Here is a 22563-nt window from a genome sequence, read left to right as displayed (position 1 = left end):
TGGTTGCGACCATACCTGATTCTATTCATCGATCCTCACCGGATGGCTACGCCCATACCATGGATCTAGATTATTATGTACTCTGTTATGGATGGCTGCGCCCATACCACATATATCATGTACTGGAGCTATCAGTTGTATCTCTCTATACAGATTCTTCGGCGGCAGCTGCATGTGTTCTTGTAAAGCATTTCACCCCTCTCTCTCTCTCGGGCCTCATGCTTTAGGGGGCATCTGTTACACAGTAATTTGTCACCATTGGTCACCGTCCATGTTACCCCTTTCCCACACTATGGAGGACTCATTCCGGGACCTGTGAGCAATGACATAACTTGAAAACACTTGCATTATGTTCCCCTAAGTATGGACTTCATATGCCTTGAAGACATCTCCTGCAAAATATCCTTGAAAAGTCCTCTTTTTCCATTAGCGCGGATCCACAGTGTATCACCCGCGCCAATGAAGGAAATTCTCCAAAGAGGGCACGCTCATTGGCACTCTGTCTTAGAGTCTTACCCGCGCCAACCAAGTTTGGAAAAGTTTGTTAACAAACGCATGCCCGAGAGTTTTTTCCTTTCGACTCATGTGGCTTTTCAGGGATAATGCCAATCTCATGGATGTCGAGATTCATCATATCTCTATCCACAATAGCTTTTCAAGGATAATGCTTATGCCATGAATGTCTGGATTCATTGTATCTCTTCCTCCTCCTCCATCTATAAAAGCTTGTTCTGTTGCATTTGACAAGCTAGTTTTTTGAGCATAGGGAGAATGATACTGTCAGAAGTCTGAGAGATTGTTGTAAGAGTCTTCTTTGCATTCATAATCAAAGAGAGAGAGAGGCTTGTTCCTGATCCCGACAAGCTTTGCAAGACATATGTAGCTGATCACCCAGCCAAAGGAGGATTTGAGGTCAGAACTATGGTTGTATTCTCCTTTGTTGATTATCAATAATAGATGACTATCATTATGGTTCCATTCTTGTTGTTCATTGTGATGATGTTCGAGTTATATCTTTTATGACCGATATATAATTGCATCTATTGGATTTTATGCTTGTATTCGTGTCGTTCTTTGCATGTGCAGGTGTCCATTCACGAAGATTGTGAGGATCGTGACCGACCGGAGCAAAGGAACGGGAGTGTCAACTCTTCTACAACACTAGCGTTGGAATCCAAGTAGGTTCTCATAATCCACCTTTAATTTGCAATTAGGAACTTGCGTGATAACATTGTTTGATTGTTGCTAGACCCATTTTGGGCTAGTGGGATCGCCTCTGTCCACAGAGGGTATTTACCTCTCCAACACCTAAAATGAAAGCATCACATTGCTTAAGTTTTCTAGGAATTGTAGGCAAACCAGCAACACCATTTTTCTTCAATAAGCGGAGACTGTCATAGTTCAAATGTCCAAATCTAGCATGCCATAATAAACTTGATGGAAGTGTACCTTCTTCATGATGAGAATTTTATGAGAAATGTTGTGCATGAGCAGATGTTCCTTGCAGTTTGAGAAGCCTTTCTTCTTCTATTCCCCTCATGACAAGTGAGTGGTCAGATGCTTTTCTTACCTCAAGCTTTCCATCAAACATATGAATGGAGTTACCTTTCTGGCGGATGTGGACCAAGGACAACAAGTTTCTCTTGAGCTGTGGGAGATATAGAACATGATCCAGAAGAAAGTCTGGAAGACCAAGCAGTTTAAGCCTGATTGTGCCAAGCCCTGATGGCTTGATTTTTGATTGATCTGCAAAATATACTGCTCCATCAATATTGTCAGTGAAATCTTCAAAAAAATCTTTTCTATGAGACATGTGACAGGTTGCTCCTGAATCAAGCAACCAATCATTTTTCCATGAAGCAAGTGAAGCATTAAACAAATCTTCATTTACTCCAATGTTACATTGTGCCTTAACATAGTGAGCAGATTCAGGTGCTTTACCTTTGTCTGTATCATCAGTTTTACCTTTCTGTTGGTTTCTTTTCTGCTCAATTTTGTCCCATGGTAGCTTGCATGTAGAGGCATCATGTGATCCATTTCTTTTGCAGCGAATACAATGTAAATCTGCCTTTTCTCTTTGAGAATGTCTGCCCCCCCTGCCTCTGAAATATCTCCCTCTTCCTCTTCGTCCACCTCGTCCTCTTGTAGAATCTTGAGCAGGATGCTTTTCTTTATGAGCAAGGCAGACAGTCTCTTCAGAAGATTCGGGGGCTGTCTTCTTTCCAAAAGCTTTCTCTCTTTCAGCAAACTTTTTCACAAGAGAGTCAAAGGTTATATCTTTGAGATTTCCATTTGCTTGCAATGACTCAAGATAATTGGAGTAAGTAGGATAAAGTGCCTTGAGAAAAGCAATAAGAGGAATATCCAATTCAACTTTAGTGGATTTGATATCATGCATTATAGACTTTACTTCAGATGCAAGAGCAAGAGGATCATTATTTTGTAGTTCAAGAGTGAAGAGTTTAATCATGAGTTGGACAACTTCAAGTGCAGAATGTGAGTCATAGAGTTCTTTCAGCTTTTGGAGGGCTTCAAAGGCAGTTGAATATGACGAAATATGGCGACTCACCTCTTCATTTACAGATGTTGCGATTAATGCATAAGCTTTGTTGTTCTTGTTTTCCCAAATGATGAGCTCTTTGTCTGAGGTAGGTTGTACTGGGTCATTGTCTCCTTCTCCGACACACACTCATTTCCACAACTCATTGAAAATGAGGGTGTGTTTTATCATCCGAGACCATTTAGGATAGTTCTCCTTGCCAGTGAGAACTATTCCCACCATGGATATGATTGAATGCATTCTGTAAAAAAATACTTCTGCTGATAGAAAAATACTTCTGCTATTAATGTATAAAATTGTACTTTTTGTGGAGGAAAAAGTGGAGCTCTGGTGTAAAAATTGTAAACAAAGATTGCACTCTTATAGGACAAAGGTATTACCAATTCCTATATGGTGGAGATGATATCACTCGTGCAGAGTACCAAATAATACAATGTTTAAAAAAAATACATATGGCTGCCTTCAACAAAATACATGTGGCTGCGTTAAAAATACATATGGCTGCCTTCAGGCCAACTCAAAACCATGTAACAGCAACACATCTCCATGCAGATCATATGAAAATCTCCAGGTATATTATATGAAAAAATATGGTTCTCAGAAAAACAAAAACATGTATGCCAAGAACGCAACAACTGAAGTCACAAAAGACGCGCCGACAGAAGGAATGAAGTCACAAAAGAAGCGCTGACAGAAGGAACGAAGTCCATGGAACAGTCTCACTATAGTTGTTCCATGGAGACCTGGGCTCACACACCATTAACTGAACAATAATTTAAAAACTGCCCTGGTAACCAAATCAAATCAAACACCAGAGAGTATTTCGATTACGCCATGATCCAAGCACGATTTCCCAACTCACTTACCATTCGAACTCGAGACGTAGCGTAAGCTATCGCCACTACTAACCACGAGGATAGCGAATATGGGCCATTTGTATCTCCATCCAATTGCAATCAAATGCAACACGAATTGCAGTCAAACACAACACAAATACACCGAAAACGTTTGTCTGTCTTCCGCTCTGCATATATATATCCCTCCGTAGTTAACAGGATAGACGCGTTCTTCTGGTCCACAAAACGCAGAGAATTATTTGACATGAAAGGAAAGACTTTACAGGATTCCTCGGATCAGAGCAACACAGCGTTACTATACCAAAAACGCAGTTGGGTCAGTCCTGCGCACCAGAGGGAGTAACATTCAAAACATTCGAGAGATATTTCAGAGGACAGAGGCGTTGAGGAAATCGAGAGATAAAACAATTTTAACGGACAGTGGAAGTAGGACAGCGTTCAGGGGAACATTTTATTGTTTTATGACAGCGCTCAGTCAGGACAATGCTCAGGTCAGGACAGCGCTCAGGTCAGGACAGTGCTCAGGTCAGGACAACGTTCAGGTGAACGTTTTATGACAGCGCTCAGACACAGTAGCAAAAGTGAATGGAGTTACAACTATTTTGAGAACTTGGCTCTGATACCATGTCAGGCCAGGCAGTAACTCCAATAGGCAGTAAAACTGATTCGATTCATTCCATTAGGTATGTTATTGTTATATACAAAAGGGTGTGACTTCTCAGTTCATCTCCTGATGACTGTTCACATTCCTAATTTAATTATTTACATAAATTCACCCAATCGTGAGGATTAGGTGTCAACACCATATAACATAAAGTAATTTAGTTAATGAAGGCTTCTCACCAGATCATGCCATCATTATGTCAGTGGTTATAATATATACAATGTACAGTTGAGGAGGAACTTCTATTTATGGATATATAACAGTGAACTCAACTCAGCGTGCATTTTATTTGTCTCAAACAACCTATGAAAGGTTTGTTGTAGTATAAAGGGTGCATCTTTATCCAATGCTTTAATTGTCTTTGCAAGTTGACATTGTAATGGGCCAAAGGTTAATGACTCTATCTTCCAGCAAGAATTGGCAAGAAAATGAATTTCACCAATGGCTCCAACATAGAACCAAATTTCAGGAATGGCAGACTAGTGCCTTTCTTGCTGGGAATATCCTAAGAATGGTCCCTTCATGTAGGGGATGTCCCAGCGACATCCAATGAGCCGTTCCCACAAAAATGGAGATGCATCAAATGATATTTGTGGCATTCCTATTCTCATCCCCATTCCATAGAAAACAGGTAAAAAACATAGGAGAACAGGGATGCCTCAAATATCATTTGAGAATCAAAGTCTATAGAAGGATGTCTCTAGAGGGGCTCAACACTCTGTTACATTGTTACATTCCAAGGATATGTAATTATTCTGCTTCAGCTTCAAAAGGCTTATTGTAGCGTAACTGCCAAGTAATTTGTCAGAATTACGCCCAAGTTTTACTACTTCAAATGGGAGTCAGAAGTTTGGATTTAAAATGCTACCTTAGCTTTGATAAGTGTTCCATCTCCTAGTTTTACTATAGTTAAAGAAGAATCTGTAGACTGTTGAATGGAAACAACTTTAGCATTGAATCTGATCGTTCCTAGAGCCAATTCTTTTGCAAGGGTATCCAGAAGCATACTCCTTTGCACGCATTGAACTTCATGATTTCCGCTGATAGACAGGAAAAGTACTTAGTATTACAAAGCATGCAAAAAAAAAGATGACCAAAATAGTTAATGGGATAGAAATTACATCATGTCACAAATCACAGCATATCTATTTCATGCCCTGCAAAAACTTGTAAACTCAACCATTGAGATAAAATAATGAAATTAAACAGCATTTTGAACTGTTAAAAATAGAAGGAACGAAGGCCAAGTACTATGTAATCCACATATTCCACCAAGTGAAAAGGCTAGCTGGCCTTGAGCTGCATCTGTGGCTCTAGGAATATTAGTCACTATCCTGAGTGAGATCACCAATATAAAAACAAAAATTATTGTTTATTCAACTTATTGACCATTATCTTAAAACAACTGTAAATAACCTAGTAGAATTCAACATAGTTCCATTTAATCTAACATAAGAATGTACAAATCTATCTAATCCGTAAGAATATTAGTTCCATTTAATCTAACCTAAAGATAGTATAAATCTATCTAAACCTTGAAAATATTACACCTCAAAGCTTAAAAATCAGTATTTAAAAAAACTGACAAAAAAATCTCGGTTCAAGAGTTTATCACCTTAGGTAAAAACAACTAAAAAAGTAAAACAATTAAAAAAACTAAAAAACTAAAACAAAACAAATTAACCTCACAAGCTAGAAGAGACTAATCTTAACTAAACCTAAAACCAAAAAAGTTTAGACCTAAAATGATTCATCTTAACTTCATGTTATCTTTAAGATGATGAGAAAAAAAAGATTACTAAAACAAAAAATATTAACCTAGTAAACTAGAATACATTAATCTTCATCAAACCTATTAAAAAAGCATCTTAATCTCAAAGAATATATCAACTTAAGCAAAAGACGGGAGAAAATAAATAAATAAACCATCTTAACCTAATACACTATGATAGAATTTTCTTAACCATTAAAGTCCACAAAAATCCATGATGTATTAAAGCCATCCATGATGTATTAAAGCCAGATGAAAATTAGAGTAGATCCAACTAAACTACGATCTATCCATCAACCAGCTGCAAACCTCAAAGAGATACCAAATTATAAGAAAAACTATGAATAAACTCCCATTACCAATACCAACCAGCATTATATCCATCTTTATCAATCTATTTTTAAGCTCGGTGCAAAGTTCACTGAGATACCAAATTTAAAGAACTACCATAAATAATAGATCCATTTTCACCAAATCTATTTTGGTTAACCAGAATAAAATAATAACTGTGTGCAAACCTCATATTCAAAAATTTGAATTTATTATTCTCTAGTACCAATTATATGGTATTTTGACAAGACAAAAACTGTGATTTTAATGTTTTAAAAGTGAATATATGATCGCTAGGTTTTTGAAAATACTCAATATTTATTAAATAATACTTGATTGTCCAAAGACTATTATTTCGAACTGAATATTTATTAGATAGTGTTTCCCAGGCCAAAAAAAAAAGATGTCTTAACCTTGAAGATGGATCTATTAAGTTATTAACTCTAGTTGCAGCCCTGAATGTTTTAACCTTGAATCTATTAGCTCTTGCTAAAAAGAAACTCTTTATTAGATAATATTGATTTTAACTTTGAATCAACAGACTCAATGAGCAAACAAAATGTTTCTCAGATAGTGTTACAGTCCAGAAGCAAACAACCTTGAATCTATTAGGGCTGGCCACAGATCTCAATGTTTTACCCTTGAACCTATGAACTCCATGTGAAAACCTGAATATTTATTACATAGTGTTTGACATGCAAAGACATTAAGGTCTTAGCATCCTACTTTACTTTTAATCCTTTCTAGTAGCATAGCTTCTAGTGCCTATCTTAGTGTTACAATGGTACAACTGTGCATTATACAGCTGGGATGACTAGGATAGTGTATTGGCCCATATAAAAATACTAAATAGTATGGTGTGGCAAATATGCAATGAAGTGGTGATAGTACAAATGCAAAAGGAGGAAGAGGAAGTGCTGGCAACTCTATGTGAGGATGGGAATGACTTAGCTTCTATGTATGTGCCATTTTGTGGCAGCACTGAGTACATTGAATATGGACAAAGGCAGTGAATTCATTGAATATGGACAATGGCACAACACGATCTAAACTGGTGCCATTGTTTAGACACCATCAAGTTATAATTGAATGTGAGCACTACCAAATAAAATCAGACCTATCTAGTCTAATATGCACTAGAAACTTTGATAAGATTGCAGAGGCTGTGAAGCTCAAGCATGCATATTAGGATACTGAAACTGGAGATATGAACTCTGCAACCTCGATGTGCATATCAGACCTGGTAATAATAACCAAATATTATTACCATTAAAGTGTCTCTCTTTCAATTTTTTGCAGTGTATTGTTTTTTTAGTGTATTGTCTATATAAATTGAAGAGAGCAGAAGGGTAGGAATTTATTATACCAGTGAAGCCATTCCTGCATGTTTGTATAAATTGAAGAAAGGAGAAGGGAAGGAATTTATTATACCAGTGAACCCATTCCCGCATGTTGGGTTTGCTTGGAATAGGAGCATCTGGGTTTGTCATTACCTGATCAAATGTAAATGCATGCATTCATAGAAGACCCATAACAAATTTATATGTAAATATTCATTCTATGAAACCAGAGGTGTCAATTTCTTATTGCACCATGGGATAGAGTTTTTTAAACTAACTGTTAGGACTAGGTAATCTACATACAACACAAATATAAGAAGGTCGCCATTTACTGAGATTTTGACCACTCTGGTCATTAAAGGGTGGGGCCATCATGCTTTATTAACGGGCATTAACTGACTAAAGCATGTTTCTCTGTTGTGAGGGCCACATAGCCACAACATATAATAAAGGGTCATTCCATACATAAATTTGGGTTGTAGAGGCTAAAAGGCCATCCATTGATTTGTGCAGTCGTGAAGCACTGAAAGTGAGGGCCGAGAGGCCATTTAGCCAAAGGTTCTCCATCTGTTGTGGGAGGTAAGATGATGACGCCCTTATTTTTCAGATCTGCCACATTGCCCAACAAAGGTTGATCCTCATTTGGAATATGCGGACTGAACGCATCACAAAACCTGGCCATTCGAATGTTCATATGATTTGGTGAAATTATTAGTGGTTAATGTTATATCATTTGTCCATTGTTGGATTGGCGTAGTGGGTTGCCATAGTCAAATAAATTTTGATGCCATTGCATTATAGTCCATTGTATGGTTATTTGGCTTATACACTTGAGCGGTTTATTAAACACTTATCATAATTACAATTAAAATAAAATAAAATAAAAAGGTTGGGTGTTAAAGAGTTGAATATCTTCTTTCTATTTTACCATATTTTGTCTCAAGAATCTTACTATAGGTACCCTCAAAATCATTTCATTAGATGAGGAATATGATGATTAGAGGGATAAATGATATTGGTAGAATGGGCAACCGAGTTAAACCCCTTTGTTTATATTTGGTAAGAGAGAGGAGTAACAAAAACCTTCACAAACACATCGTACATTTCTTTTGATATCAATAAGATAGCTATACATAAATTTATGCTTTTAAGCACTTTGAAAAACTATCAATCTTTTGATGAAAAAAACAATAATCATCCTAAATTGCTATGATCACAGTTTCTTATTATATTTTTAGAAATAATAATAATAATAATATTAACAATGTCTCAACTTTATTTTATGTAATAAAAAAATTAAATGTAAAAAACTGATGTTATTGGAAAGTGTTGTGCTAAAATATTATTTTAATATACAATTATTTAATCAAATTTATTCAAAATAAACTTTATTTATTTTGTAAATTGTATAAAACTTTTGTTAAGTCATATAATAAAATTAGTTGTAATACCGTAATGTTACACAAATGTAATATTTATACCATCGCTTTAATGCCATATAATACAAGAATATAGCCATATAATACAAGAATACAAGGTCGCATAGATTTAGCTACTAATTTATTTTGTATTACTATGATGTAATTAGTTTTGGTTAAATGTAATTTGTCTATAAATTGGTTGTCATATTGCTTCTTTTCCAAGATGCTATATAACAGTTTCTCTTTTTCTTTAATGTGTCATCTAAGGAGCCAATTGGTTCAAGAAATTTAGTGCTTTTCTTGGGTGGCATTGGGAAAAATACAATGTGAGCTTTTATCTTTTTAGAACTTTTTGTATAGTATTGTTCATGTATTTTTGTATGCTCTATAGCAAGATAGTTTATAATTGCATTATCTTTGACAAGGGAGAGATACTAAGAATTCTATTTGTGTATGTTTTTTTTTGTATAAACTTTAATGCCATATTTGTTCATTTTAGTTTATTATATGTATGGAAAATCTCTTATTTTTTCAACAAACCCCATCCATGGATGTGAATGGAAGATTATGCATGGATGAAGAAGAACTTTAAAAACAATAACACTAGGCTATTGATGTTGAATGGTATGGATGAAGAAGAACTTTAAAAACAATAACACTAGGCTATTGATGTTGAATGGTGATAACTAATTTAATTTTATGTCATAAATATTTAAATAATAAAGGATTTCTTTTCTATGGTCATGCTGTAAGTTGTAACACTTTTAAAGAACAATAAAAATATTTAAAAATATGTTTTAAAAGTAACATATTTTATTTTATTTGTTTAAATAATTTTTTATTCAAAGTGTAATTATGATTAAGTATTAATTAAGATGAAAATAAATAATATGAAAGACTATAGATATAAACAAAAATTTATAAGTTGATATAAAAATATCGGCTTTTTTACTAAATCATTGACAAATAAAAGAAAGAGTTACTTGCAATTTAAACACATTACTAAAAACTTCAAATAAGATTTTGACACGTGTCACTAAAAAGCTTCCAATAAGATTTTCAACAATTATTTTCTTCTTTCTTGTAAAAACAAAAATACTTGAGTTTGTAAAAATAAAAATGAGTTTATATTTAAAATTAAGTTGGTGAAGTAAAAGTACTGAATTCTTTATTCAGAATTATTATATTTTTCATTATTTTTCTTCTTAATCTTACCCTAAAACATTCCATTCCTTTCTAGTTCATAAAACTATAAAAAAATAAAAATAAAAATAAAAAAGAAAAATTATTTTTATTATTTTTATAGTCACCCTTTCTCTACATCCAATATTCTTCCAATTTTAAAATGTTTAAAGAAAGTAGGGATCTTATTGCTACTAGCGCACAACTTGGCATCAACTCAACATCAACTCAATTGGATACAAAACACGGTCCAATAATAAAAATGTAAGCATTAATGTAATTTGGCAATTAAATCTCGAGCACTCAAAATTCACCGAAAGCGCTCAAAATTCACCGAAATTTTGTGAGGGTGTGTATATTGGAATGTGTGGATATTACTAGTATTTAAAGAACATGTGGAATTTTCACATTTTTAATTCACTTTAATATTAAACATTATAGCCTGGAGGATTGGATTTTTTAAACTAAATAACTTATTAGATTTAATAGTTGTATTATTTTTTATATTTATCTAATTAAATAATTGTTAATTTTGAAAAATGTTTAAATTTAAATATTATTAAAATAAATAGTTTGATTGTCAGATTTCATCTTTATACATAAGTAACACCAATTAAAAGACTCTTTAGAAACCATTATATGTATGTAACTCATTTAAAAGACTTTCACATATCTATGTAATTATATATTTTATCATTTTGATAATGTTTACATAATTAATAATTATAGATTTTATCATTTTGATACTCTTGACATAATTAATAATTTTGTATAGATATTAACTATAATAATTAATAAGTTTAATAGATATTGATATTAATGGTTAGTTAATGGTTTCACAAATTAGTTTGGTTGAAGGTGTTATAATCTAATTTGTACTGTGGATGACTTTTAAAATTTCATGGTAATAGCATATAGTTGTCACGTTGGTAGGAATTTGGAGTGTTACTTTCTATTTTTATATTTTATATTTAAAATAAAATTTAATAATAAAATAACATAAATAATTTGATTTTCGATCTATTTATGCACATTTTAAAGTTTCATCGTAATTGCATATAGTTTTCACGTTGATGCTATTTTTGTATTTTTTATTTAAAATAAAATTTAATAACAAAATAACATAAATAATTTAATTTTCCATTTAAGAATAAAACATAGTTAACCAATCATGATTTAAATAAATAAATTTAAAATTTTTCAAAAAAAATAAATTTATTATATTTATAAGGTTAACTTTATAAATAGTTGTTTGATGTAAACAATGGATTAATATTTAATTTGACCATCTACCCGCCGCAGGGATAAATATGAGAAAAGTTATTTTATTATGTAAAATGTATAAAATTTAAAGAGTCCTCACAGGGGTTTTATATAATAATCAAATTTATTGAAAATAAAATTCATTTATTTTGTAAATTGTATAAAACTTTTGTTACTTAATAAAATAAAATTAGCTGTAATACCATAATGTTACACACATATGGTATTTATACTATTGCCTTAACGCCATATAATACAAGAGAAAAGTTATTGTATTATATACAATGTAAAAACTTTATTCTAGGTAATAAAAAAGTTAAATGTAAGACAATAATGTTATTTGAAGTTATGGCTTAACAACACAAGATACAGGGCTCACAGTGTTAACACTATATGAGATAAATAGTGCTAATATATGGTATTATTATATATTTATTTATTTTTGTTAACATGTAATTAATGAAAATAAAATTTATTTATTTTGTAAATTATATAAAGTTTTTGAGATAAAACCAAAATATTTTTCAAATGCAATATTTATATTATCATTTTAACACCAAATAAGACAACTAATATTAATACCTTAGTTTAACAAAGTAATATTAATACCACCATTTTAACAAAGTAATATTAATATCACCACTTTAATATTAAGTGATATTAAATCGACTTAACCAAATGTAATATTTATATTATCACTTTAACACAGCATAATACAACTAATATTAATACCTCACTTTAAGAAAGTAATATGAATATCACCATTTTAACAAAGTAATATTAATATCACCATTTTAACATTAAATGATATTAACAGTACATGATATAAAATATGATAATTTGTTATTCTAAAATGAATTGACATTTATTTTTTTATTTATGGTAAATTTGATAGAATTACATTGTTAATCTATCCAATTTTATCTTAATCTTAATAGGGAATTGAGTAACTTCACATTTATCCAAAACTCTAAGGACAAACCAAATTTATTAAAAAAAACCCTGCTTTCTTTGAAATATTACAATATTTATTTTTATATAATTACTGCGTAAGAGGTTCCCTTGAAAAGAAATTATTATCATGACAAGTGTACAGCGGTGAGACATGTTAAAATCTGGTATTGTCAGTTACAAGTTATTGTCATAGTACAGTGATAAGCCACCTTTACCACGACAAAAGATGATACAGAAGCTGGCAGCCTGTTCCTGACATTTGTTGAACGAACGCGCTGCAGGAAGATTGGGAAGATTCCCCCGATCACAGCCTTGAGCGTGACAATAAACATTTCGTGCAGATTGATTTTAGAGAAGAAATAATGATTACAAGGACCAACCGCTGAGAAAGTCAGTGCTTCATATGCTTTTACTGACGATACGATAGACAGTCACGGGTAAAGAAGAGATGTTTGAAGTCAGTGATTCATGATACTGAATTCACTAATTATGTAACCGAATTTTATATGAGGGGGGCAGAATGATGGAAAGGGACGGTTCGTGAGGAAGAAAGAACGTTATTAAAATTTCATTCTATTAAATTAAAAATCAGACTGTAAAAGTTCAAGATTAAGTTTTGTTTCAGATTTTAACTATAAACATGGGAAGGCTACTGTCAAAAATTTTCTGGAGAGGTTAAACATAAACCTGGGAAAACTACTGCCAAAAATATTCTGTAAAGGTTAAAAGGTTAAAGGTTAAATATCCACCGTCAATATTTTTTTGGGATTTATAAGCAAAATTAAGAGCTTGCAAGCCGATTCCAATATAGGTGTCGACATCTATAGGCGAATAATAAAATAAAGGATGAAGCTGTGCACCGAGAAATTTAAAACCTTCGCATAAGTATATAAACCTTCGCAATCGCATCATAATATGTGAGACAGAAATCTATGACAAACAAAGGTAGAGGAAATGAAGATGATCGGGCATTACAAAACATACGTGAAATATATATATGTTGGATAATAGAAAAGATACACGGAGTGGCCAATCTAGCATGTCAAATAGAGTGGTCAATTTAAAGGCTTAAACGAGTGATTACAAACTAAGCCGGAGGAGCAGGAGGTGAAGGTGGATTATTGGATATTTGTTTCCAGGAACAGTAGGTCTGTATGACAGTCATGGCGAAAACCAAGTACCCATCGGTAGGAAGTAGAAAGTTTCAGCTCGATAAGTACTCGAAAAGTCCACAAACCATTCTTTTGATTTTGGTTTTGCGATCGTTTTCCGTGAGCACAGCAAGCAGTCCTCTACCGAGGTCGTCGAAATTAGGTCCCAAGTGACCAGTAAAGAAGGGCTGACCCAAGGCGTTCCACATCTTGGCTATGCGTTTGTCTGTTAACATGTTGGTACGAACAACGCGGCGGTTCATTATGACGCAGACATCTGTGTTGGTACGAATGACACCACAATCCCGGAGGACGCGAACATCTTGAGGAGTCTGGATGAGGCAGTTCATCAAACTCACGTAACGCATCACGGCATTTCCACGACTGGGATCGTTGAATTCCATGGCAACCATGTTCCTCAACAACACTTCCATGTGGGTTTCCCATATATTTATCTCTGGAAGGTACAACGTACCTGAGTATTTGTCGAAACGAATCTTGTTAGATGGTTTGAATTGAATCCTGCTCTTCGCCAACTTCTCCGCGTTCAGTGCGATTTCATACCTGCGTTCAAAGGTTGCAGTGGGGAGAAAATATCTGAGCGTTATAACAGGGATATCCAAAATTTGCCATAAAGTCGCCTTCACCTCCTCCTCCTCCTCACTTGGCATTTGTAGGATTGGCGCAATGAATGCGTGCATGCAACCTAGTAAATGCTTTTCATCATTAACAGTAACTAGTAATTTGTTACCATCATTACAAACGTGTGCCCAGAAAGGAGAAAGCTCCGTCCTCGTCTTCTGCAACAGTTGATCGAAGCGTTGATGCCATAAATCACTTCCATCCATGTTCTCGAAAACTCCTTTGAGGACTGCCAACGGGATTTGATTCTCCAGCTTCAGAATATCACACTTTATACATTCATGAAGCGGACTTAATTCGATCATCATGCCATTGTCTGCACTGAGCCTCCTGAGACTGGAAGCCGATTCGATCATGTCATTCTCTTCATGAGGCGTCGAGAGGAAGATTAAGAAATGTAAGAGAAAGGATGAATCTACCGCCATCATCAGAGCGAAGTTCTGGGAATTCTCCGCGTCTCTACTCTCACTGGGTGGCAAGTGATAGAAACGCTCTATCTCTGCCCGCATCACTTCCATCATGTCAACTATAGAATTGAAACCCTTACCTGCACCTTGGCGCAGTTCCTGCGACAGCCTGGCCGCGGACTTGGCTTTGTACATCTCTGCCGTTGAAATCTTACGTTCAGCACATGAAGATTCAATATCTTTCTCCAGACTGGAATGGTGGTAAGGCCCAATCGACAGAAACTGCGGAATATAAGCCTCTGGTTTCGTCTTCAGCAGAGGCGTGGACACTCGCAGGATCGCATCCACCTTTGCTGGGCCAATCCCATTACCATTTGCTTCACAATTCTCATCATCGTCCTCATGGAGCATCGCTTTAATTTGAACAACCCACTCACTACGAAACACAACAGCTTCCGCCATCACAATCTCCACCTCTACTTCTTTAAATCTCTGCATCAACTACCAACCTGTTTTCAGATTGTGCATGCCGACTCGCGACCATACAGATTGGTTATTTGTTGCCGAAAATTTGCAATCTTTAGCTAAATAGTCCAAGGGCTACTTCTTATAATCCTCTCTAATGAAATCTCAGAAGAATAAGCATACTATGTAACTAGTGTTGTTATATGAACCTCTGTATGACTGGATTGTCTAATATGGAAAATAAGAATGTGATTGTTGCAAGGACTAAAGATGTCTATATTAATGCAGTATGCAGACTTTGTAGACCATTCCTACGCTAAAAACATATAGTCATTAACGTTCTTAGAAGTTATAGTATGGCCTGGATAGTTGACTGGATCAATATGTTACTATTAGCTAATGCACTGGGATAGTGTATACTGTGTGATCCTACGTTGACTGGAAAAACAAGTACACCAGATAGATGAACAAACTCGTTCAAATTTTCATTGAGAAGGATGTATTTTAAGCCTCCCTGATTGATGAAGATGCTTCGGAGGGAAGACAAGATCCTTATGAATTGTTGATGTTTATAATTAATAAGCACATACTGTGAAGCTACGTTTGGGTCTTGGAGAAGATGAGTAGGACTCATGGTTACAAATTGAAGAATGTTGTATCTTATCTCTCCGAGAGGGAGTTCTCTGTTGAACCTTCTTGGTAATTATAGCAAAGGACTTCCCTATGGAAATGAACTATCAAAAGCATCACATGTTGATTGGTAATTCTTCAGTTATTGGATCCCAAGATGAGCAGGTAGCCAGGTGGATACTTTTTATTACAACATGCAACTTAAACCAGAGAGAGTCTAGTCTTATGAAATAAAATTATGCAGAATAGGCACTGGGGCACCTTCATGAATTAGAAAATATTAGGCTTGTGGTCTCCCTTAGTGAGAGGGAGTAAGGTTATTTAAATATTTTCTTTCACATGATTTTTGATTTGGTATTCTAGATATATAGGAAACAAAGGATTGCTAAAATCACTACTACTAGAATGGGTAGCTGTAAGACAATGTGTTTTGAATAATCTCTTTAGTGAGTTGTGTGTCATCATCTATGGAGGAGTAATGGGGTTCCCAGGGATGGATGGCTAGGTTGATTGGGTTAAACATTAAGCTCTCGGAGATCCTGGGGTCTAGGGTTCTTCTTGGAGTTATATTAGCTTAGGGTGAGTGGTTCACTTTCACCTGTGGAGTACATGTCCCAATATGTGAACACAGGGTGAGTGGTTCACCTTCCCCTTTTTAGTATGTTATATGAGAACAGGGTGAGTGATTCACCTTCCCCTGTGGATACCCCAACATACACTACTACATGTAGGGGGGTTTTAAGACAATATTTGAGTCAATTGTCTTAACTTAAGACAAAAAGAAACTTGTGTATTGTCTTAAATATTGTCTCTAAGCGGGTGTCTCAAAATATAATGTCTCAAAAATTTGTCTCTATAAAGACAATATAGAACACATATTATTATTGTCTCTATAAAGACAAGAATTATTGTCTATTAAGAGACAATTTGATTTGTCTCTCTAGAGACAATTTGATTTGTCTCTCTAGAGACAATTTCATTTGTCTCTCTAGACAACTTCATTTGTGTCTCTTTAGAGACAATTACATTTTTGTATTTTTAGAGACAATAGCTGAGATTAAAAACATATTGTCTCTAAAGAGACTATATGTCCATAATTCAAACTATTGTCTCTCTAGAGACAGTATAAAAAATTATTTAAAAATAAATAAATAAAATCATAATTCAAACTATTGTCTCTCTAGAGACAATATAAAAAAATATTTAAAAAATAAAAAATAAAATCATTTGGAATGTTCTTTCAAAGTAGTTTCACATTCAAAGTTCACAAATAGTACTCGTGTATGAGAGAAACCACCACAGAAATTCCTGTCTGATAGAAACCAGCGCATATGGGTTATTAATATTACCTTTGTTTAGCAAGAGGGGATTCAATTCATTACTAAATTTACGCCCAAGTTTTACTACTTCAAATGGGAGTCAGAAGTTTGGATTTAAGATGCTACCTTAGCTTTGATAAGCGTTCCATCTCCCAGTTTTACTATAGTTAAAGAAGAATCTGTAGACTGTTGAATGGAAACGACTTTAGATTTAGACAATGTGAATCTTTATGCAGAAATCAATCGAGAGCCCAATTAATGAAATGGCGATACCTTTATGTGTTCGACAGACAACATACCCACAAGAATACCCAGGCAGGCTTGATAGCCACAGTTATCAACTGTACAAGATTGTAGGAATTTCGTTGGTGGCAGGTATGGGTTAGTTTTATGCTTCAATCATGTTATCAAAAATATAGCTTCATCGCTCAACTGGATTACGCAGTATTATAGAGTGAGTATGATATCTAGAACTGGATTACACAGTATTATAGAGTGAGTATTCTTTCGCTTGAACGGTCTGTAATGGAACGTTTTTATGCCCACCCAGTTATTTTAACTTCTTTTTCAAAATATTTTTGATCATTGTTGAAAATTAATACTCTGAACAGACTCATCACAAATATTCTTTAACTGATCACTTATCAAAAGCTTGTGAGGTTTCTTATGTAGCCCGTGAATTATTTTGATTTTAACCGAGGAAGACTCGCTTATTACGTTTGATAACAAAGGCATTAGCAATGGGTTCTACAGCAACCCACTTCCCTTTTCTAAGTACTTGCAAACCGCTGACATCGCCTTGCATTAGAACAGTGATGCCACCTGCGTCTGAATGGCTTCTTAAAGCAAGGGTAACATCTAGGTTTGGGCATGGTGGATAGTAATTTACAAGTAACAGCTGTCTGTGTTCCCCAAAAATATTATTCAAGTAATCAGAATGGAGTCCTAGAGCTTCAGAAATTGCAGCCAACAGCCTTAAACACAGTGCCCTCACCTCCACAGTGTACTTGCCTACAATTTCCCTGTAACAAAAGCTTCAATATTATATTAAGCCAAACGAGTTATGATTGCTACTTTAATGGTTGACATAAGGTTTAATGGCTACCTATAGGCTGCAGGTTTTTTAGGCCAAGAGTCGATGACTTCGTGTAATGGAAAACAAGGGTGTCTCAGATAGTCCCTCCAGTTAAGGACTTCATCTTTGTGAATATTGAAGCTTGTAGCAAGCTGAGCCAGTTGCTTTGGATCCTCTGAATAGAGGCATGCACGATCTTCCATCGGCATTTCGAAGAATTCTTTGGCGATTCCCATCATGTTTTTCATCACCCTCTCTGGTACCCCGTGGTTCACTATCTGATCATATCATGCAGCTTCAACCATATTAATACTGAATTTGAACAATTTTTTTTTTAAGAATTAATGTTCATAATTGAGATTTTGGAAGTTTATTGAGAGATATTATGAGATTCAAAATTCAAATCTTCAAAACAGTTTATATCGCAATATCATGAGATTCAAAATTCAAAGCCTCATGAATCCAATCCCTTCCGCAAAAAAAATCATAACTTGGGACATTGGAGATTGAAGGTTGTACCTGGAAAAAGCCATCCTCCTGACATGCACGTTGGATTTGTTGTATGACAGTGGTTCTGCTAGGGCCATCCAGGTGTTTTAGATCCACCACTGGAATGCTCTCGTAGAAAGATACCTGAGACATGTTGGGTTGCTCCTGGGGAGGCAAAATATATTTGTTCTGCACCTCAACATTGTTTATTCCATTGCACAGTAGTTTCTCAACACCATTAGCATTGGTCTCAGTGTGAAGATCCATTCTAGAGGACATGCATCTTTCTTTCCTCTTGATGTTATTGCGAATACAATATTTTTTCCATACGGATGTTGCACGACTTCTAATCGAAGTTAGAAATTGCAAGTTCGCATTGCAGAAATTGCAATCTGTAGAGCCCCGAATGGAAACAGAGGCTATACGTAGGGTCAACCAATAGTTTTTACCACGGAAACATTGACAGTTGCAACAGAAAGTGTCCCGGATGAAAACAATATTGCAAAGGGAGGATTTGGCCCGTATACAAGGTATTAGCGCTTACTTTATAATATCATTTATTCTGATAGTCTAGCAGGTAAACTGTTCATTGTACAAGCTTTATGTAAACCAATTTCAGAGTTAAAATAAATCCTCAGACATAGCTAGAATTTTCAGAGAAAGTTTTAACAAGCCATAATATATTACAAGCAACAATCATCGCAACTAGCATTTCCCCCAACAGTACACAACGAAAGGCACTTGAGCATTCTTGAAATATTTGAAGAGTACAAAAAGTTCTTGTGCAAAATGTGCAAGAGTATATAACGGAAAAAACTGTCTTAGCATATAAAAATAGCTCTGTAATGGAGTTGAACTAAGATAGCTTAGCCAACTCCACCGATGAAAACATCTACACAGTACCCAAATCACATATAGAGAGATGCGATAATGCTATTCTAAGCCCCAAATGCAAATTAGAATTAAATGTCGGAACTCAAGAGCAAACTCCAATGATACAAAACTAATTGAATCCACCAATCCCTAAATATGCAAAAGCATCTTAACAAAGCTATTCAAAAGCATCATCATCGTCATCTAGAAGGGGTTGGGCAGCAACTGCTACAAGTTCTGCCTTGAACCTGACAACATAAAAGATTGTAAGCCAAAGTTTCAATCTTTTAGAAATGGAGCAAATTATTTCAATAAAAGTTAACAAAAAATAATTAGAAAATAGCATTCTACTTACTGCTGTTGGGTTGCAAGGTTGATCTGAACCTCAGGAGGAGCAAGAGCAGGTGAATCCACAAAATGAAGGTTTGGATCCTTATAAAAATAACCCATTATAGAATCAACGCAAATTTTTTAATATAACATTCATATTAGGGAGCATGAGAAACTAGATTAAAGGCTCACCCTGAGAGCTTCCGTGCCAAGTACAGGAATGGCTTCTCAAAGTTGTAGTTAGTTTTTGCAGATATCTCATAGTACTGAAGATTCTTCGTTCTATGAAAAGTAACTTGCTTAGCTTTCACTTGCCTATTCTTCACATCAACCTTGTTTCCACAAAGAACAATAGGAATGTTCTCACACACCCTGAAATTCACAAAGATATTTAGCTAATCGGTTCAGGCAGTTGTGCCACCACACAACTAATGAACCTTCATTTCTACTTAGAGATCCAACCCCTCTGCAAAAGAGATACCTGCAAAGATCTCTGTGCCACGTTGGGACATTCTTGTAAGTTAATCGTGCAGTAACATCAAACATGATAACTTCACATTGCCCATGAATACTACAACAAACAAAATCCCAATCAGTAAATAAGAAGGAAACAAATAAATAGAAGTGGAAAAACACAGAACCCTCGCCAATTCAATCAGGAAAATGCCAACAGAAACAAGAAAAGAAAACTAGTATTGATCAAAACAACCAATAACAGAGTCTGTCTATAAATTCAAAATTAAACTAAATTAAAATTCAAATAAATATAAGTGGAAAAATACAGAACCCTCGCCAATTCAACGAGGAAAATGCCAATAGAAGCAGGAAAAGCAAACCAGTATTGATCAAAACAACCAATAACATAGTCTGTCTATAAATTCAAAATTAAATTAAATTAAAATTCAAAATAAAGAGACATAAATGAGTAAAACAGAGTGCTGATAAAAAGGAACCAAAAAAGGGCTCATAGTTGCTCCATTGTCATTGATATTGAGGTTAAAAGGTGTTGCTATTGAGCCCACACTACATACATATCAACACGGGAAAATAGAATTGATAAGTCAAAAGTTCTCTTGGGATTGATCCAAGTTTAAATCCATGTAGGACCTTTTTAAACAAAAAGTTGAAAAGGCACCCCAAAAGCTCAAATGTACAGTGCTCCAATCAACAGGTGTCTACTACACCTGCAGAGGATGACAAAAAACACTACTTTCGTAAAGTCCCAAGAGACCTGATTTCAAGTGAAAATCAAAATCAGTCTGGCAAAATACAGAAATGGGAAAATAATCAAACTAATTATTGACGTACCTTAACCATATTTTGTCATTAAACCTTACCTGACTGAGCTATAAAGTTGGGTCAGCATTTCATCCTTGGCTTTCTCAACTTGACAAAGCACCACAGCCTGCAAATCGTCAAATCATCAATTCAAGTATCATGGACTGAATAAACACTGAGATTCTGTATGGCTGTATTGTGTGCTCATCCACATGGATGTCTTACTTTGGGAACATTTGCAGCAAGACTATTCAGAATAGCCTCCACATAACCATGGACTTCTCGAGCCATCATTCTAAGCTCCTCCTCCAGATCTATTAGCCTTCTTACCATGGTTTCCTAGATTATAAACAAGAAAATCAAACTGAGGTTGAATATTAAGTTGGGAAATAATTTTTCTATTCTCATCGTTGTATATGGTCATGGTCTCCTAGGCTAAAATGTGTATTGATTCTTAAATTTTTTAATAGCAAACATTTTGATTATGTACATGTGCAACTTACGATGGAACTTTATGTGCTTCATTGCCTATATGCAAGTGTTTCAATACAAGCTATAGTTGTTCACGATTATACATTGGGTTACATAAGGTAGTCTTGACCTCTGGCCAGCTAAATATTGCCTACCCTCTACCTTATATCTATTTAAGTTTTAATAGTGGAAATAGTTTGTCTTGAAGATCGAAGAAAACTCAAAGGATGTTAATCTTAGCTGAAAGAAAATACTAGCAATCTATTTTCATTTTCTGCTAAATAGTTCTCTACTAGAGAAACCAAATTTTTTGGTTACCTATAATTATTCATAAGTTGAACAATTGTCCAACAGCACAATGCCTACTTATCTGCAATATAATTGTTCAGCAGAAAATAATGTGACTAGCATGCATTTGAATGCAGTTTACTAATTTTTTAACCTTAAACAGACATGTGAGTACTCGATAGTAAATCAAGACAATTCCATATGTCAGGCCAGGCAGTAACTCCAATAGGCAGTAAAACTGATTCGATTCATTCCATTAGGTATGTTATTGTTATATACAAAAGGGTGTGACTGCTCAGTTCATCTCCTGATGACTGTTCACATTCCTAATTTAATTATTTACATAAATTCACCCAATCGTGAGGATTAGGTGTCAACATTCCCCCCCTTAATCTGAAGGGATGTTGGTGAGTCCAAGCATCGTTCTGAATCTTTCAAGCTTTTCTCTTCCAAGCGCTTTGGTGAAGATGTCTGCAATTTGCTCATTTGTGGAACAATGACGGAGATGGATTGTTTTGGCCTCAACATGATGTCGGATCAGATGATATTTAGTATTGATGTGCTTTGTTCGATCATGGAACTTTGGGTTCTTGGCCAACTTTATTGTAGAGGTGTTGTCAATCATGAGTGGAGTTGATTGTACTTGTTTTACCTGCAAATCTTCAAGAATTTTCCTGAGCCACACAATTTCTTTTGTTGCTTCAGCTGCTGCCACGTATTTTGCTTCTGTTGTGGAATCTGCTGGAACTGATTGTTTGCGTGATCTCCAGGAGACAGCACCTGATCCAAGACTCATAGCATAT

The 22563-nt window shown here is 34.8% G+C and overlaps 2 protein-coding genes and 1 pseudogene across 2 annotated transcripts; all 3 read right to left on the bottom strand.

Moving 5' to 3' along the window:
• Positions 1 to 13546: 13546 nt before the first annotated feature.
• Positions 13547 to 15004, bottom strand: LOC149229648 (putative UPF0481 protein At3g02645). Its single transcript, XM_089381088.1, has one exon. The coding sequence runs from the start codon at positions 15002 to 15004 to the stop codon at positions 13547 to 13549; it is 1458 nt and encodes a 485-aa protein (XP_089237214.1).
• A 2643-nt stretch (positions 15005 to 17647) lies between these two features.
• Positions 17648 to 18787, bottom strand: LOC149229647 (protein DMR6-LIKE OXYGENASE 1 pseudogene; annotated as a pseudogene).
• A 784-nt stretch (positions 18788 to 19571) lies between these two features.
• Positions 19572 to 21334, bottom strand: LOC149229646 (GTP-binding nuclear protein Ran1B-like). Its single transcript, XM_089381087.1, has 5 exons — positions 21227 to 21334; positions 21061 to 21128; positions 20205 to 20294; positions 19916 to 20095; positions 19572 to 19641 (listed from the first exon to the last, which is right to left on the bottom strand). Exons 1-5 carry the CDS (start codon positions 21332 to 21334, stop codon positions 19572 to 19574), a joined length of 516 nt encoding a protein of 171 aa, XP_089237213.1.
• Positions 21335 to 22563: the final 1229 nt, after the last annotated feature.

This window comes from Pinus tabuliformis, chromosome J, assembly GCF_031772625.1.
Source record: "Pinus tabuliformis cultivar Carrire ecotype Pingquan chromosome J, CPIR1, whole genome shotgun sequence".
Lineage (NCBI taxonomy): Eukaryota > Viridiplantae > Streptophyta > Pinopsida > Pinales > Pinaceae > Pinus > Pinus tabuliformis.
Note: the sequence above shows the minus strand (reverse complement) of the source record. Positions and strands in the feature narration are given on the sequence as shown.

Excerpts from the sequence above, each read along its gene's own strand:
- LOC149229646 (XM_089381087.1), bottom strand. The coding sequence starts at position 21,334 with ATGGTAAGAAGGCTAATAGATCTGGAGGAGGAGCTTAGAATGATGGCT. Across the intron at positions 21,129-21,226 it reads TTGCTGCAAATGTTCCCAAA|GCTGTGGTGCTTTGTCAAGT; the intron begins GTAAGACATCCA and ends GACGATTTGCAG. Across the intron at positions 19,642-19,915 it reads TTGGCACGGAAGCTCTCAGG|GTTCAAGGCAGAACTTGTAG; the intron begins GTGAGCCTTTAA and ends TTATGTTGTCAG.
- LOC149229648 (XM_089381088.1), bottom strand. The coding sequence starts at position 15,004 with ATGGCGGAAGCTGTTGTGTTTCGTAGTGAGTGGGTTGTTCAAATTAAA.